Genomic DNA, 16,255 nt, shown 5'->3' with positions numbered 1-16,255 from the left:
TTTGCACGCGTTCTATTTAGCGACGAAGCGTTATTCACCGCCAGCGGTAACGTAAACCGGCATGATATGCACTACTGGGCAGCGGAAAATCCACGATGGCTGCGACATGTGGAACATCAGCGACCTTGGCGGGTTAATGTATGGTGCGGCATTATGAGAGGAAGGATAATTGGCCCCCATTTTATCGATGGCAATCTAAGTGCTGCAATGTATGCTGATTTCCTACGTAATGTTCTACCGATGTTACTACAAAATGTTTGATTGCATGACAATGGCGATGTACTTCCAACATGATGGATGTCCGGCACATAGCTCGCGTGCGGTTGAAGCGGTAGTGAACAGCATATTTCATGACAGGTGGATTGGTCGTCGAAGCACCGTAACATGGCCCGCACGTTCACCGGATCTGACGTCCCCGGATTTCTTTCTGTGGGGAAAGTTGAAGGATATTTGCTATCGTGATCCACCGACAACGCCTGACAACATGCGTCGGCGCATTGTCAATGCATGTGCGAAAATTACGGAAGGCGAACTACTCGCTGTTGAGAGGAATGTCGTTACACGTATCGCCAAATGCATTGAGGTTGACGGACATCATTTTGAGCATTTATTGGATAAATGTGGTATTTACAGGTAATCACGCAGTGACAACATGCGTTCTCAGAAACGATAAGTTCACAAAGGTACATGTATCACATTGGAACAACCGAAATAAAATGTTCGAACGTATCTACGTTCTGTATTTTAATTTTAAAAACTACCTGTTACGAACTATTCGTCTAAAATTGTGAGCCATATGTTTGTGACTATTACAGCGCCATCTGTCACAAAGCGAAAAAAGTGGTCCAACTAAAACATTCGTATTTCTTTACCTACTACACGAATATGTAATAAAAAATGGGGGTTCCTATTTTTAAAAACGCAGTTGATATCCGTTTGACCTATGGCAGCGCCATCTAGCGGGTCAACCATAGCGCCATCTGGTTTCCCCCTTCAAGTTAGACAAGTCTCGTCTTTGTAGTTTTTTTTCGTTTGACGCTTATTTCGTGAGATATTTGGCCCGGTCACGATCAATGGACCACCCTGTATGTCTTGAAGCAGTGTAATTCACGACACATGAATTACCCAGCCTTTATTCATCCGTATTAGAGAATGAGAGCAGTTAGCGGCTTACAACACACTTTGCACATAATTTCAAACCTTTACCGAAACTTTTTCTCGCTGATACCCTCTCACAAAATATGAAGCGTTACTTCTCGTCTCTCGTCTAGGAGCTTCCGTAACGTCTGGAATAGTCCTGTTGCGGCCTCCGACATAATCCGTGAAGTCTCAGTGCCGTGCGGTGCTAGAGCCAAACCACGCGACGTCTCGCTCCACAGACGTCCTCCCAAGCGTTTATTGACGGACCTGGACGGTTTCTGGGCCCTGCTACACCTACACTATAAAGCCAGATAAGGTTCTCCAGCCTCGCTTAGACTCGCGACACAGGTTTAACTAGTCTCTTCCTCTGTACTATCGTTCAGTGCATTGAAGCTGTCTACCTTTGAGAACTTCAAAATCAGATTACTGGATTGGCTAACAAATACCGCAGTCACGCACCACTCCGTCAAAAGCCGGTTCCAGCCATCTCTTCTCTAAACAACACAGAAACAGTTTGAAATTACAGGGTAAGAACATACACAACTCCACACTTCAGATTTCCATTGGAGCAAAACTCAATTTATTTTCTTCTAATAACCCTCGACAAGTCCGCTTTGTTCGTTACACAACGGCTCCAGGTAGCCAGTTGCCCCATATTCTATTAGGCGGTGTCTTCCTAAACTGTCCGCGTATGCTGAAGAGCAACACCCACCTAATAAAACATGCAATAGACGAAGACGTTTCCTGCGCGCGCAAAACGGAATACTCGTCCGAACACTTTCAGAACCCTTCACATACACGAAAAGAATCCTCCAAAATACACGAAAACAACCTTACTGCCCACTGACTACGAACTTCCGAAGTACGTCTCCATATCTTCTCCAACCCAGAGGGCTCAACTCGCCTCCTGCACCCTACGAGAGCCACCAACCAACTGAGCTGCCCACAGTTCCTCGACATTACTTTCACATGCCTACATTTCAGCTAATCAGCATCCAGAGCAGGAAGTAGGCACTGCGATTGGCCATTTCTTATTAACGTTCATGGTACATCTGTAAGTGCTGCTGGTTGGCGGGGCTTTTAGAAGTTGGTTTCCTAAAGAGTACTAGAAAACGCCACTCGCTCTATGAAAACACACTCGCCTTTGAAGACCACACTGTCGGGCCAGAGTAACACCCTTCAGCTCACTTCAGTGGAACCTAGTTGCGGGCCTTACCTAGCCAGTTACCTTCACGCTGGAGAAAGTCGCAGTTCCACGGATCCTGGCAAACTGGCGCTGTCACACTCTACCGTATCTTCCTTCGCCGTCGGCGTTGTCGTGGTTACCGTGAGACACCGTTATACCAAGAGGAAAGGCGCGTCGATCTTAGAGCATGAGATATGATGACCTTAAGCCATTGACTACACACAACGGTCACGGTAGCACCTGATTCCAGAATAGCTGCAGTAGTTAAGATCTACGAACTATCCCCTGTTGACCAGGTCCCCAAAACTTAACTCGTAACGAGATCCCTTCAAAGCAAATTGTCATAACGATCGTCTATAAAGGCTTCGTACAACGAGAATAAATGTTACGGTTTATGGAATAATAACAGATACGACCAAACTGTCTTGTCTCTTCTGCTTTATTTAACATAACTTCGTTTACAGTTTCATTTCGCATTCACCACTCATTCACCGAAACCCTTTGATGAACAGTTTTGGTTGCTTAACACCAACAGTCAATGATAATGATACAGCTTTTCTCCTTTTTATAAACTGAAGCCCGCTCTCCATGATACAATTAAAAAAAACCGGTCTCAATACCGCGTCCCTCATGAGGTGCGAATAGACTTATCCCGGAATTGACCGCCCTGTAGGTGTACTCAATTTAATGACCACACTTCGCTGTCCGCTATTTCGCGTAACTGAATGTCCATTTGTTAGTCTGATTATACACTGTAGCTATTTAAAATTCGCCCCTATATTTTTCACAACGCACAATTAGCACTTCGTTACTTGTTTTCTTTTTTTTCTTCTAAGAGTAAACGGAAAAAAAAGACGCCGTATCATCGGCTTAGTCGATATAAAGCAAAACACCTTAATACGCCCAATTCTACCTCTTCTTATAGGATCGGCTACCTTACTCATTAATTTATTACATATTATTTCCAATAACGCTAAACAGGTATCGCCGTTATATTTTAACTGTATTCGAAAGCATGTTACTACTATTATGACCGACCAAATCGTAACAAATCGCGCGGCGTGGGTTTTTAACGATAACTTTACGCTATTCAAGTTCCGTTACAGCTGTCTTGACTCGTAATGTTACAACACACAACAGCGATCGGCACTTTCCGACGGTCGCGGCCCGCAGAACACCCGTTACAAGTAACAAAGGAAAAACGTTTATCGCTTACTAAATTTTCTCTGTTCATACAGAAAACTTCAGCATCAAGTATGACGTTTTATTTCCTATTTACAACTAACTCTATTCGCAACACATTTTGCAGACAGTATCCACGTACAATGACGTGCCAAGCTATGGGGTACCTCCTAAAATCGTGTCGGACCTCATTTTGCACGCCGTAGTGTACCATCTCGACATGGCATGCACTCAAATCGTTGGAAGTCTCCTGTAAAAATATTGAGCCGTCCATAAGTGTTAGCGATGCAGGATTTTGTGCACGAACTGACCTCTCGATTATACCGCAGAAATGTTCACTGGGATACATGACAGGCGCTCTTCGTGGCCAAATCATTCGCTCGAACTGTCGTGAGTGTTCTTCGAAACAATCGCGAACAACTGTGGGCCGATAACATGGCACTCTGTCGTCCACAAAAACTCCATTGTTCGGGAACATGAAGTCCATGAATGGCCGCAAACGGTCAGCAAGTTGCCGATCATAACTATTTCAAGTCAATGATCGGTTCAGTTCGACCAGAGGACGAAGTCCATTCCAAGTAAACACGGCCCACACCATTATGGAGCCACCACTACCCTGCACAATGCCTTGTTGGCAACTTGGGTCCGTGACATAGTGCGGTCTGCGCCACTCTCGAAATCTACCACCAGCTCTTACCAACGGAAATCGGGACTCGTATGACCGCCACTGTTTCCCAGTCGTCCAGAGTCCAACCGATATGGTCACGAGTCCAGGAGAGGCGCTGCACCATGTCGTGGTGTTAGCAAAGGCACTCGGGTCGGTCGTCTGCTGCAGTCGCACATTAACGCCAAATTTTGCCGCGCAGTCCTAACGGATACGTTCGTCATACGTGGCACATTGATTTCTGCGTTTCTTTCACGCAGTGTTTCTGGTCTGTCATCACTGACAATTCTACCCAAAGGCTGCTGCTATCGGTTATTATCACTTTGCCGTCCGGTGACACCACACCGGTGTCGTGCGCGAAATGGCGGTCAACGGCCGGCGACACCACAGTGGTGTCGTGTGCATACTATCGCTCAGTGGCCGGCGACACCACAGTGGTGTCGTGAGCATAGTATCGCGCAGTGGCCGGTGACAGCAATTTAGCATCCTTTTCATTCTGTTGGTGTTTTGTTTAGGTACCATGCTGCTACGGTCGCAGGTTCGAATCCTGCCTCGGGCATGGATGTGTGTGATGTCCTTAGGTTAGTTAGGTTTAAGTAGTTCTAAGTTCCAGGGGACTGATGACCACAGCAGTTGAGTCCCATAGTGCTCCGAGCCATTTGAACCGTTTTGTTTAGGTAACAATAAGTTACACACATCAACAAGTTTCTTGTTTTTATAAGTACTTGTGCACTTTCATCATGGCAGACGAAAGAGACGACAGGATTATTTACGAAGAATGCGCGGACGTCTTGTCTGACGTTTCGGACGACTTGGCCGATTGGGAAGAAGACACTGGATATCAAAAAAATGAAAGTGAAGTAGAACTGTCGGAAGATAGTGAAATACGTCCAAGAAGAATTCGGCGAACGCTACCGTTGCCAACTGCCAACAGAAGACTGAGGACCAATAATAAATTTGAAGGATCTCCGGATCCACACATATTTCCCAAAGATCTTAGAATTATGTATTGGGAACGATCTATTTGAATATATTAGCATCGAAACCACCATGTATTACAGTCAAAATTGCAATAGGAGGAAACTGGATAACAAAAAAATGCCAAATTTGTCGTTACAGGACCCGAACTTAGAAAATGGTTTGGGTTTGCTATACTTATGGGAACTGTAAAAAAAAGCAAGGATCGATGATTACTGGTCAACGAATCCGTTGATACACACCGATATTTCGCAAAACGATGTCGAGCAACCGATTCAGAGAAATATCATTTTAACATTTTTCCGACGACAGCAATAAACCGGATAATACCGACCAGCTTTTCAAAGTGCTATTCGTAATTGATTATTTTTCCAAAAAGTTTAAAGAAACATTTAATCTAAGTCAAAACATCTCAGTTGATGAAGGAATGTTACCGTGGCGTGGACAGTTAAATTTTAAAGTTTACAATCCGTCGAAAATTACGAAATATGGCATACTCATTCGGATGATGCTGTGTGATTCGAGTACGGGATACATTTCCTCATTCAAGATATGTTCCGGCGCTGGACAACCTTTAGCAAAAACAGTGATGGAGCTATTGACATCATCTTATGGAAAGTGGCACCTCCTCTACGTGGATAATTATTGTAAGAGTGTAGAACTTGCAGAGAAGTTACTTGAAAAGAAAGTTAGAGTTCGTGGAACTATACGGCAAAATACAAGATTTCCGGAAAAATTAAAGCGTGCAAAAGTCAATGTGTTTTAACCTTGTCATCAACGGAAAGGTGACAAGCGGCCGGCGACAAGCCAAGTAATACGAACTAGCGCTGCCGGCGCCAAACGAATAAATTTGTACGCGAAGTGCGGATGGCAAAGTGTTAAGCGAAGGCCATCGGCCACTGCGTTGTCCGTGGTGAGTGGTAATGGCTGAAATTTGGTATTCTCCACACGCTCTTGACTTTGTGGCTCTCGGAACACTGAATTACCGAACTATTTCGGAAGTGGAATGCTACTTCCGTCCAGCTCCAACTAGCATTCGGCGTTCAAAGTCTGTTAATTCCCATCTTGCGGCCATAATCTCATCGGAAACCCTTTCACATGATTGCCTGACTACAGATGACAGCTCCGCAAATGCACTCACCATTTATACCTTGTGTACGCGATACACAACATACACATAAATGTAGATGTAGATGTACTGCCATTATATATGTGCATATCGCTACCGCATGACTTTTGTGACCTCAGTGTACATCACTGAATGTAGCCGCATAATTATAGATTTGGACCACACACAGTTCGTGAGATGTGAATTTTTATGCGCGGGAGTGCGGTGCTTTAAAGAATCTGGGGGTGCGGTTTACAGGTTTTATACTGATTTTTGCGTTTGATTTCATTCACGACTTGCAAATGGTTGTCAGCTGTGTTCGTTTCTAAAGCCAGCTTACGCCTTTGCTTGACTGAAATGCAATTTTTTACTATGCTGTTGATAATGATTTTAGTGAATATCTTGTACATTAAGGAAAGGAAATTGATTGATCGATAGTTTTTTGTCAGAAGTCTGTTCTCTTTCGTAGTCCAGTGAAACAATTGCATTGTCCCCACAAACGAGGTGGCGCAGTGCTTAGCATGCTGGACTCGCATTCGGGAGGACGACCTTTCGAAACTGTGCCTGGCAATCCTGATTTAGGTTTTCCGTGATTTCCCTAAATCTCTTAAGGCAAATGCCGCGATGGTTCCTTTGAAAGTGCACGGCCGATTTCCTTCCCAATTCTTCCCTAATCTGATTGGATCGATGACCTCGCTGTTTGATTCCCCCCCCCCCCCCCTTCTGGAGCAGTCTTTCCCCACAAACATTGTGTAAATAATTTTCCACGTTCGTTTCGTATAACTTTTCCTCCGGATTTACGCATTTCGATTGAAGCACCGTCTTCTCATACAATGTAAGCTTTCACGGCCGGTATTGTCTACACTTAAAACTTCCGGGCTGGTGGGCCGTGGTCGAAGTATAAAACTCCCCCCTGACGTTTCGTCTGCGACTGCGGGAGACATCCTCGGAGTTCGCCGCTGTATCTCCGAGGATGTCTCCCGCAGTCGCAGACGAAACGTCAGGGGGGAGTTTCATGCTTCGACCACGGCCCATCAGCCCGGAAGTTTTAAGTGAAGACACCGTCTTCTGCTTTGTCTTTCCTTCTCATCATGCACCAAATGGCTAATTTCAGTGATGTAAACTGCTCCCAGCTCGTGGAATTGACAACAGTCCAAAATAAAGGCTATGTCTGGTTTGTGCTGCAGGTGAAGCTGTATTACAAGCAACTGGAGGGGCTATACGCCGGCTACCGCAGTGCCTTGAAGCTGCCGGACCTCACTCTGAATGACTTCCTGTAAGTATCGTGGCTTTTCTTGGCTTTCAATCTCTAACTATGGAAACTGAAATTTGCTGCACGCTGCAAACAAATGGGTTACTTTGTAATGCTCTATGGACCGAAAGGTGTCTTGAAACAGTTGCGTTTATCGTCAGAGCCCTCCGTTGGTCTATGATATGCTGAAAATGACTCGACGTTGGCGCAACAGAAATAGAGCGCTCGAGAAGTAATGAGCTTTGTGACTTGCGTATCAGCTCATATCACCCTAGTATTTATAAATGGAAGTTAATGACCACAAAAAGATGCCAAAAAGTGTCATACTTCGTTGGGGTAACAGAGAGCTCCATAGTGCATTATTTCAATAAAGATACTAGATTGCTCCATGCACCAGTGTAGGTTATACGTCTTCAGTGACAGATTAAATCAATGCACTGTAACACTCCTGAAGATATATGACTACTTTTTGTATTCCTTCCATTATTAGCCACTGTTGTCAGGTTGTAGGGTTATCATCTGATTCTTTGATAATCATGGGAATGGGAGTTGCTTCTGTGAACAATAATCCATTGTGGTGTCATCATGTCACCTTAATCCAAGGGGTTCACTGTCACGTGTGCCATTTATTTGCACATTCAAAAAATGGTTCAAATGGCTCTAAGCGCTATGGGACTTAACATCTGAGGTCATCAGTCCCCTAGACTTAGAACTACTTAAACCTAACTAACCTAAGGACATCACACACATCCATGCCCGAGGCAGGATTCGAACCTGTGACCGCAGCAGCAGCGCGGTTCCAGACTGAAGCGCCTAGAACTGCTCGGCCACAAGGCCGGCTATCTGCACATTGTATGTTCACTGCCCAATGAAGAAAGTGAAGACCCAGAAGACGTGGTCGGAAGTCAATGTAACTTCGTACATATCAATGACAAATTGTAAATGTAGCAATTCTGTGTTACCAGACCTGGTATAGTATGTCAAGGGCTTGAACAGCTTCAGACGTTGAGTGATAACTCTGACGGACACTAAGTTGCTTGTTACTCGTGTGATAGTGCTATCAGCACCTAACGAAGTTTGAAAGAGGCCTCGTCGTGTGTCTCCATTTGATCAACTGATTGAATTGTGCAATACCCAGGTTTGTGAAGCATTCGTATGTAACAGTGGCCCAGTGTTTGACTGCATGGGTGTGTGAGGGCAGCATACTCGTTGTCAAGATTCCGATTGACCATGTCTGAGTATTGCAAGGGAGGATCGCTACGTTGTGCACAAAGCACACAACTACGCCTTCACATCAGTGCCTGCCATCCGTGAACAACTAATGGACTCCCTGCAACATTGTGACATCCTGCACCGATGGTGGGAGACTATCGGCAGTCGAACTAGGCAATTACCGTCCCATGTGTAGTCTGTCGTTAACACAACAACGCAAACGGCTAGATCTGGAGTGGTGTCATGACCGGCAGCGTGGGCTGCTGATGCAGTGCCGTCGGATTGTGTTCAGTATTAAATCGTTGTTCTGCACTAAACCAGATGACCGTCAGCGAGTATGGGAGCTACCTTGGGAGAGGTCCCGTTCCTCCAATGTTTTGGAGAGACGGAGCGGTGTTACTCCTGGTGTCGTGGTGTGAGGAGGAGCCATCGGTTATGGCTTAAGGCCATGGCTGGTAATGACTGACAGAATTCTGGTAGCACTGCTGTACTTAACGGACATCCGGCATCCTCATGTGCTGTCTTTCATGCGGCAGTATCGTGAGTCCATTTTTCAACAGGACAGTGCTCGTGCAAACATGGCACAAGTGTCCATGAACTTTCCGTATGTTGGGGTCCTCCTGTGGACAACAGGATCTGGAGATCTGTCCCCAATAGAACATGGGGCACCAGCTCATATATAAACTGTCGCAGTGCCATTACCCATGACAGCAAGGACCAGTTACGATAGGCTTCATGACACTCTTCCCAAATGAATTATGCATACATCGAGGCCATACGGAGTGCAACGTCATAAGTGGACTTATATTGCTGAAGTTTGTAAATTGTACTCGGATTTGTAATCACTCAAATAACATCACATACCTTCTCATTCCGTAGAAGTTTAGTTTCCTTTCCTGCTTCACTTTCTTTTGTCAAGCACTGCGTATCCTTTATTGTTGTTTCGTCCATTTGCTATATGGTACGGTGGTGAGCTTTCAGGGGTAATGCATCCGCTCATTAGGCAGAGAGATTTAAAAAATATATAAATGTGATTTTAAAACAGAAAACATCTTGACTGACATGAAATTTATTGGTTAAAGTATCGATGACTTCCTTCAACTTCTCAAAAGATAAAAGCCAATTTCCCTTCATGATTGGAGTGTCAGCGGTATGTTTTTTTTGGAGTGTTTTGGGAGAAAATGGGACGAAACACACTGGGTGAAGGACACCGAATTAAGCTGTAGGAAGGGAGGGAGAAGAGTGACGAGAAAATGAGTTCTGATTCGGAGAGGAAAATGAGAATTCTGTTACATTTGGAAGAATGGCTAACTTCTGGGTGGATTTCGTGGTCAGGGAGATGATTAACGTTGCGTTGGGACAGGATATGGATAACGTAGCAGGGTACGAGGGCTGGTAAGAATGGATGAAATTATTGCATCGTGAGCCGAAGTTTGCGGGAATTGTAGGAAATATGAAAGAGTTCGGCTTTGGAGTGAGTGGTGGAGCGGAAATTCAGGCATTTACAAGGTAGGATAAGTCTGACTAAGGCTTTCTAGGTGTAGTCGCAAAGCTTCGTAGAGTAGTATAAGGGAGTGTGATGAAGGACACACTAAAAATCCCTATCTGCGGGATGTCAGCATGACGATGAGGCGTCGTTTAAAGGTCACTTTTTGTTTTCTGACTGAATAACCCGAAAACCGTGGCTTTTAGCAGAAACATTTCGCAGTACGAAATGAAAAATTAAATTTTTTACAAAACAGCTCCTATTTATTCTTTCTGTAGGACTAATATTTTCCGCTTTGCAGGGGATGCAAAACTCTGTTTGCTAAAAATAGTGCTTAGTGAGTACTGCTAAATGAAGTTCTGTGAAAACAGATATTGAATGTGTGAACCGCGTCTGAGTGTAGTTATGCATTTTCTCTGTCATAGGTCTACAAACTGCAGGTCGAGCATGTGATTCTCCTCAAAATAGTGCAGTTGACAACAATACAATACACAAAACAGATTCCTTTAAATACCTAGGAGAGTGGATTACATACAATGCAAAATAAGACAGCTATAGAAACTAGAGTGCACAAAATGGAAAGAGTGTTTCATATGACCAAAAACGTTTATAACAAAAATCCTTGTCCTGGAATACGAAATTAAGACACTACCAAACAGTGGCCAGATCTGAAGCTCTGCATGCGGCAGAAACGCTTAAACTAACAAGAAATGGAGATCTTGAGAAACTAGAGAAGGTCTAAAGAAGAATTTTAAGGAAAATACTGGGAGCTAAAAGAAACGATAATGCTGAATACAGGTTAAGACCAACCAGAGAACTATACTTGAAAACTGAAAAACTAACTGATGTATTGAGGAAGAGAAGACAACAGTTTTTTGGACATATATTCAGAATGGATAACAACAGACTAACCAAGCGGATATTCAAATTACTCAATACCTACAAATCCAAGCCCGCATGGTTCATGGAGACTGAAAAGGACATGGAATGCGCAGGAATTACAATAGACACAATAGGAAACAGAAAACATTTCAGAAAGGCAGTTCAAAAGGCAGAATTTCAAGAGAGAAAGAAAATAACTAGACGAAAGTGGAATCAATAAGAAAGGGAACAACACACTAAAAGGATGAAGGAAATTTGGAAACTAAGGAAATGTAATACAATGAAGAGTAGGCAAAGTTGATTCATCGTACCCTCCAAATCGGTTATTCGAAAGAAGAAGAAGAGGTTGGAACTCCTGGACGTTTGTGGGAAGCAACGTAAAAACTTCACTGGGACTCGCTGGTTTCCTGGACAACATGTCCTTAATCCAGCAGGTAGTGACAGAGCACGCAATGTGCGCCGGGAATGCAGCGTTAAACTGCTCAAAAGCAGAGTAGAATTTTGCACCATCTGCATGTCTAGAAACTCGTATGGGCTTAGATTCAATGGAACCAGTGAGCGAAAGAACGAGACATGTGAGATTAAAAACGCAGCATGACTGCAAAATAAAAACAAAACACTAACAAAATAAAGGCAGTCGGTTAGAAAGTGTACATACTTGCACGTCTGTGGAATCGGTATGTGCTTCTCCATAACCTGCAGCGCTATGCTGCTCCACTCCCTGCGCTGCAACATTCTTGGGTCGTCGTTGTCGCGCTGTCCGGAAGAGAGTCGAGTCGTTCTAACTTAGCCTGCTTGACGGCTGGCGAACTGGGGTCGCATAGTGTACCAGGCGGGTTCCTGCGACTACGAAACACACAATTGACCAAGCTTCCTGCTGAAACCGTGTGACTCCAATGCTTGATACGGGCTCTGATGCTCCGCACTCTACTATGACTGCGCAAACGACACTCGTCTTCGAAAGGACGCGAAATACACTCCTGGAAATGGAAAAAAGAACACATTGACACCGGTGTGTCAGACCCACCATACCTGCTCCGGACACTGCGAGAGGGCTGTACAAGCAATGATCACACGCACGGCACAGCGGACACACCAGGAACCGCGGTGTTGGCCGTCGAATGGCGCTAGCTGCGCAGCATTTGTGCACCGCCGCCGTCAGTGTCAGCCAGTTTGCCGTGGCATACGGAGCTCCATCGCAGTCTTTAACACTGGTAGCATGCCGCGACAGCGTGGACGTGAACCGTATGTGCAGTTGACGGACTTTGAGCGAGGGCGTATAGTGGGCATGCGGGAGGCCGGGTGGACGTACCGCCGAATTGCTCAACACGTGGGGCGTGAGGTCTCCACAGTACATCGATGTTGTCGCCAGTGGTCGGCGGAAGGTGCACGTGCCCGTCGACCTGGGACCGGACCGCAGCGACGCACGGATGCACTTCAAGACCGTAGGATCCTACGCAGTGCCGTAGGGGACCGCACCGCCACTTCCCAGCAAATTAGGGACACTGTTGCTCCTGGGGTATCGGCGAGGACCATTCGCAACCGTCTCCATGAAGCTGGGCTACGGTCCCGCACACCGTTAGGCCGTCTTCCGCTCACGCCCAAACATCGTGCAGCCCGCCTCCAGTGGTGTCGCGACAGGCGTGAATGGAGGGACGAATGGAGACGTGTCGTCTTCAGCGATGAGAGTCTCTTTTGCCTTGGTGCCAATGATGGTCGTATGCGTGTTTGGCGCCGTGCAGGTGAGCGCCACAATCAGGACTGCATACGACCGAGGCACACAGGGCCAACACCCGGCATCATGGTGTGGGGAGCGATCTCCTACACTGGCCGTACACCACTGGTGATCGTCGAGGGGACACTGAATAGTGCACGGTACATCCAAACCGTCATCGAACCCATCGTTCTACCATTCCTAGATCGGCAAGGGAATTGCTGTTCCAACAGGACAATGTACGTCCGCATGTATCCCGTGCCACCCAACGTGCTCTAGAAGGTGTACGTCAACTACCCTGGCCAGCAAGATCTCCGTATCTGTCCCCCATTGAGCATGTTTGGGACTGGATGAAGCGTCGTCTCACGCGGTCTGCACGTCCAGCACGAACGCTGGTCCAACTGAGGCGCCAGGTGGAAATGGCATGGCAAGCCGTTCCACAGGACTACATCCAGCATCTCTACGATCGTCTCCATGGGAGAATAGCAGCCTGCATTGCTGCGGAAGGTGGATATACACTGTACTAGTGCCGACATTGTGCATGCTCTGTTGCCTGTGTCTATGTGCCTGTGGTTCTGTCAGTGTGATCATGTGATGTATCTGACCCCAGGAATGTGTCAATAAAGTTTCCCCTTCCTGGGACAATGAATTCACGGTGTTCTTATTTCAATTTCCAGGAGTGTATTTCGGTACGCAGCAGCGCTCGATTCAGTATCGGGTCCGCTCGAACAGTCACGTGAGAGCAAGCTATACACGAGAAATTACGACTAGCCACAAGAAGCTGTGAGTGCTTAAAATTTGACAATTCGTAAAAAAAAAAACAGGAGGAAAAGGTATTGACTGCACAAACTCGTTTTGTATCCGAAAATTTTTTCAGAAAGAGTTCAAATACAGTACCGGTACGTATGGATATAAGGGCTGCGGCAGAAAATAAAATAATTCATGGGATATTACAAATATATATGTTTTGATAAAGATACATTGTCTTTCTTATGGAGAACTAGTGTCTATTACTATTTCTTGAAAATTACTTGTGGTAAGTGACCATCGTGATAAATAACACATTCGTGCAGTCTGTCTGAAAGAAATAATTTATCTCGCCGGAACATGTCGTTCGATATCTCCTGAATGTACTGACGAGTTCGAACTTTCAACTCGTTGATACTGGTTGGGCGTTGGCCATAATCTCCTTAGGTAACCCCCACAAAAAATAGTCAGTTGCTGTCAGGCAGGCAGAACGAGCAGGTCAGTTGATATCCCCAAAGCGAGAAATAAAGCTGCCTGCAAACATTTCATTCAGGACTCCCATGGAAAGACGTGCAATGTCGGCTGTTGCGTCATCTTGCTGGAGCAGTAAGGAACAATGGGGACTGGCTTTATGACGTAGAAATATTTATAACACACCTATGTAGCGCTGAGAACTGCTGCTGCACAGTAACCCTCAGTAAAAAAAAAAAAAAAAAAAGACAATGCGGACCGATAAAGCGCTCAGAAGAAATGGCGTTCTGTAGATCACTTTCCTACTATGTATAGGACGCTCGAGCAATTCGTTTACATACCCAGACAAGTGGAAGATAGGCCTCTTCTGACATCAGTAACTTGTTACTCAATGTGTTTATTTTTTTTTATTGGTTGTTGTCGTTACATATGACCTGCATCCTAGAACATATTTCAGTCCGTGTTTCACAGTTATTTTGTTATTAAAATCTACAGTGCATTAAATCGCTAAGACACATCGTTGCGCGCAGTAGCCACGCGATCTAGGGCGCCTTGTCATGGTCCGTGCGGCTGCACCCGTCGGAGGTTAGAGTCCTCCCAACATCTACATCTACATCTACATTTATACTCCGCAAGCCACCCAACGGTGTGTGGCGGAGGGCACTTTACGTGCCACTGTCATTACCTCCCTTTCCTGTTCCAGTCGCGTATGGTTCGCGGGAAGAACGACTGTCTGAAAGCCTCCGTGCGCGCTCTAATCTCTCTAATTTTACATTCGTGATCTCCTCGGGAGGTATAAGTAGGGGGAACCAATATATTCGATACCTCATCCAGAAACGCACCCTCTCGAAACCTGGCGAGCAAGCTACACCGCGATGCAGAGCGCCTCTCTTGCAGAGTCTGCCACTTGAGTTTATTAAACATCTCCGTAACGCTATCATGGTTACCAAATAACCCTGTGACGAAACGCGCCGCTCTTCTTTGGATCTTCTCTATCTCCTCCGTCAAACCGATCTGGTACGGATCCCACACTGATGAGCAATATTCAAGTATAGGTCGAACGAGTGTTTTGTAAGCCACCTCCTTTGTTGATGGACTACATTTTCTAAGCACTCTCCCAATGAATCTCAACCTGGTACCCGCCTTACCAACAATTAATTTTATATGATCATTCCACTTCAAATCGTTCCGTACGCATACTCCCAGATATTTTACAGAAGTAACTGCTACCAGTGTTTGTTCCGCTATCATATAATCATACAATAAAGGATCCTTCTTTCTATGTATTCGCAATACATTACATTTGTCTATGTTAAGGGACAGTTGCCATTCCCTGCACCAAGTGCCTATCCGCTGCAGATCTTCCTGCATTTCGCTACAATTTTCTAATGCTGCAACTTCTCTGTATACTACAGCATCATCCGCGAAAAGCCGCATGGTACTTCCGACACTTCGGGCATAGTGTGTGTGTGTGTGTGTGTGTGTGTGTGTGTGTGTGTGTGTGTGTGTGTGTGTGTGTATGTTGTCGTTAGCGTAAGTTACTTTAAGTTAGATTAAGTAGTGTGTAAGCTTGGGGCCGAAGACCTCAGCAGTTTGGTCCCATAACACCATACCACAAATTCCCAAATTTTACACGTCGTAGAGCTACTGCAGCACGAACAAGTCAACAGCTAGCAGGGCGATCGAAAGATCGAGAAGAATCAGAGATTCCTCGAACTGTGACATTAACTGCTAGAGAAGTTAGTCGTGTTCAAACGCAACACTACTCTACCATAACGATCATCACCCATGAGACAACCTCTGGGCGCGCAACTGACGAGAACCTTGCGCCACTGAACCAGGTTCCATTCCAGGTTTTCCTTGTCCTCTTTCTTCGCGCACCGCGTTGCTGGTAGGTTTGTGCTGATGTTCGTAGTGGATACCTACAGGCGACAGTGATGATGTGCAGATGACTGCAACTGTTTGGGTCTGCACAGCCGTCCCAGTTCTCCCCAAAAGCAGCGGCGCATTATTCTGGTTTTTTTGCCGTACATACACTGATGGAAAAAAATCTCAAAAACAAGGAGTTATGCGAGATAAACAAAAGTTGGTAAGTGCGATTCTCCGTCTGAGAGATGATGTCTATTCACATATTTCGTGCCAGTCGCATAAGACTGTCGCTAGTAGTACTACTATGTGAATGCGCATCAGATTTGCTTTAAGGAAAGGCAAACCTACGTTTCTAGCATTTGTA

The 16,255-nt window shown here is 45.4% G+C and overlaps 1 protein-coding gene across 1 annotated transcript in view; it reads left to right on the top strand.

The window, feature by feature from the left end:
* LOC124621215 (putative phospholipase B-like 2) overlaps positions 1-16,255 on the top strand; it is a 168,390-nt gene that overhangs the window by 47,901 nt on the left and 104,234 nt on the right. Inside the window, exon 3 of the mRNA XM_047147125.1 lies at positions 7,446-7,534. Within this exon, the coding sequence (XP_047003081.1) occupies positions 7,446-7,534 (89 nt within the window). The remainder of the gene's footprint in view (positions 1-7,445; positions 7,535-16,255) is intronic.

Source organism: Schistocerca americana, chromosome 1, assembly GCF_021461395.2.
Source record: "Schistocerca americana isolate TAMUIC-IGC-003095 chromosome 1, iqSchAmer2.1, whole genome shotgun sequence".
NCBI classification, from domain to species: Eukaryota; Metazoa; Arthropoda; class Insecta; order Orthoptera; family Acrididae; genus Schistocerca; species Schistocerca americana.
This window is presented reverse-complemented; position numbering and strand designations above follow the sequence as displayed.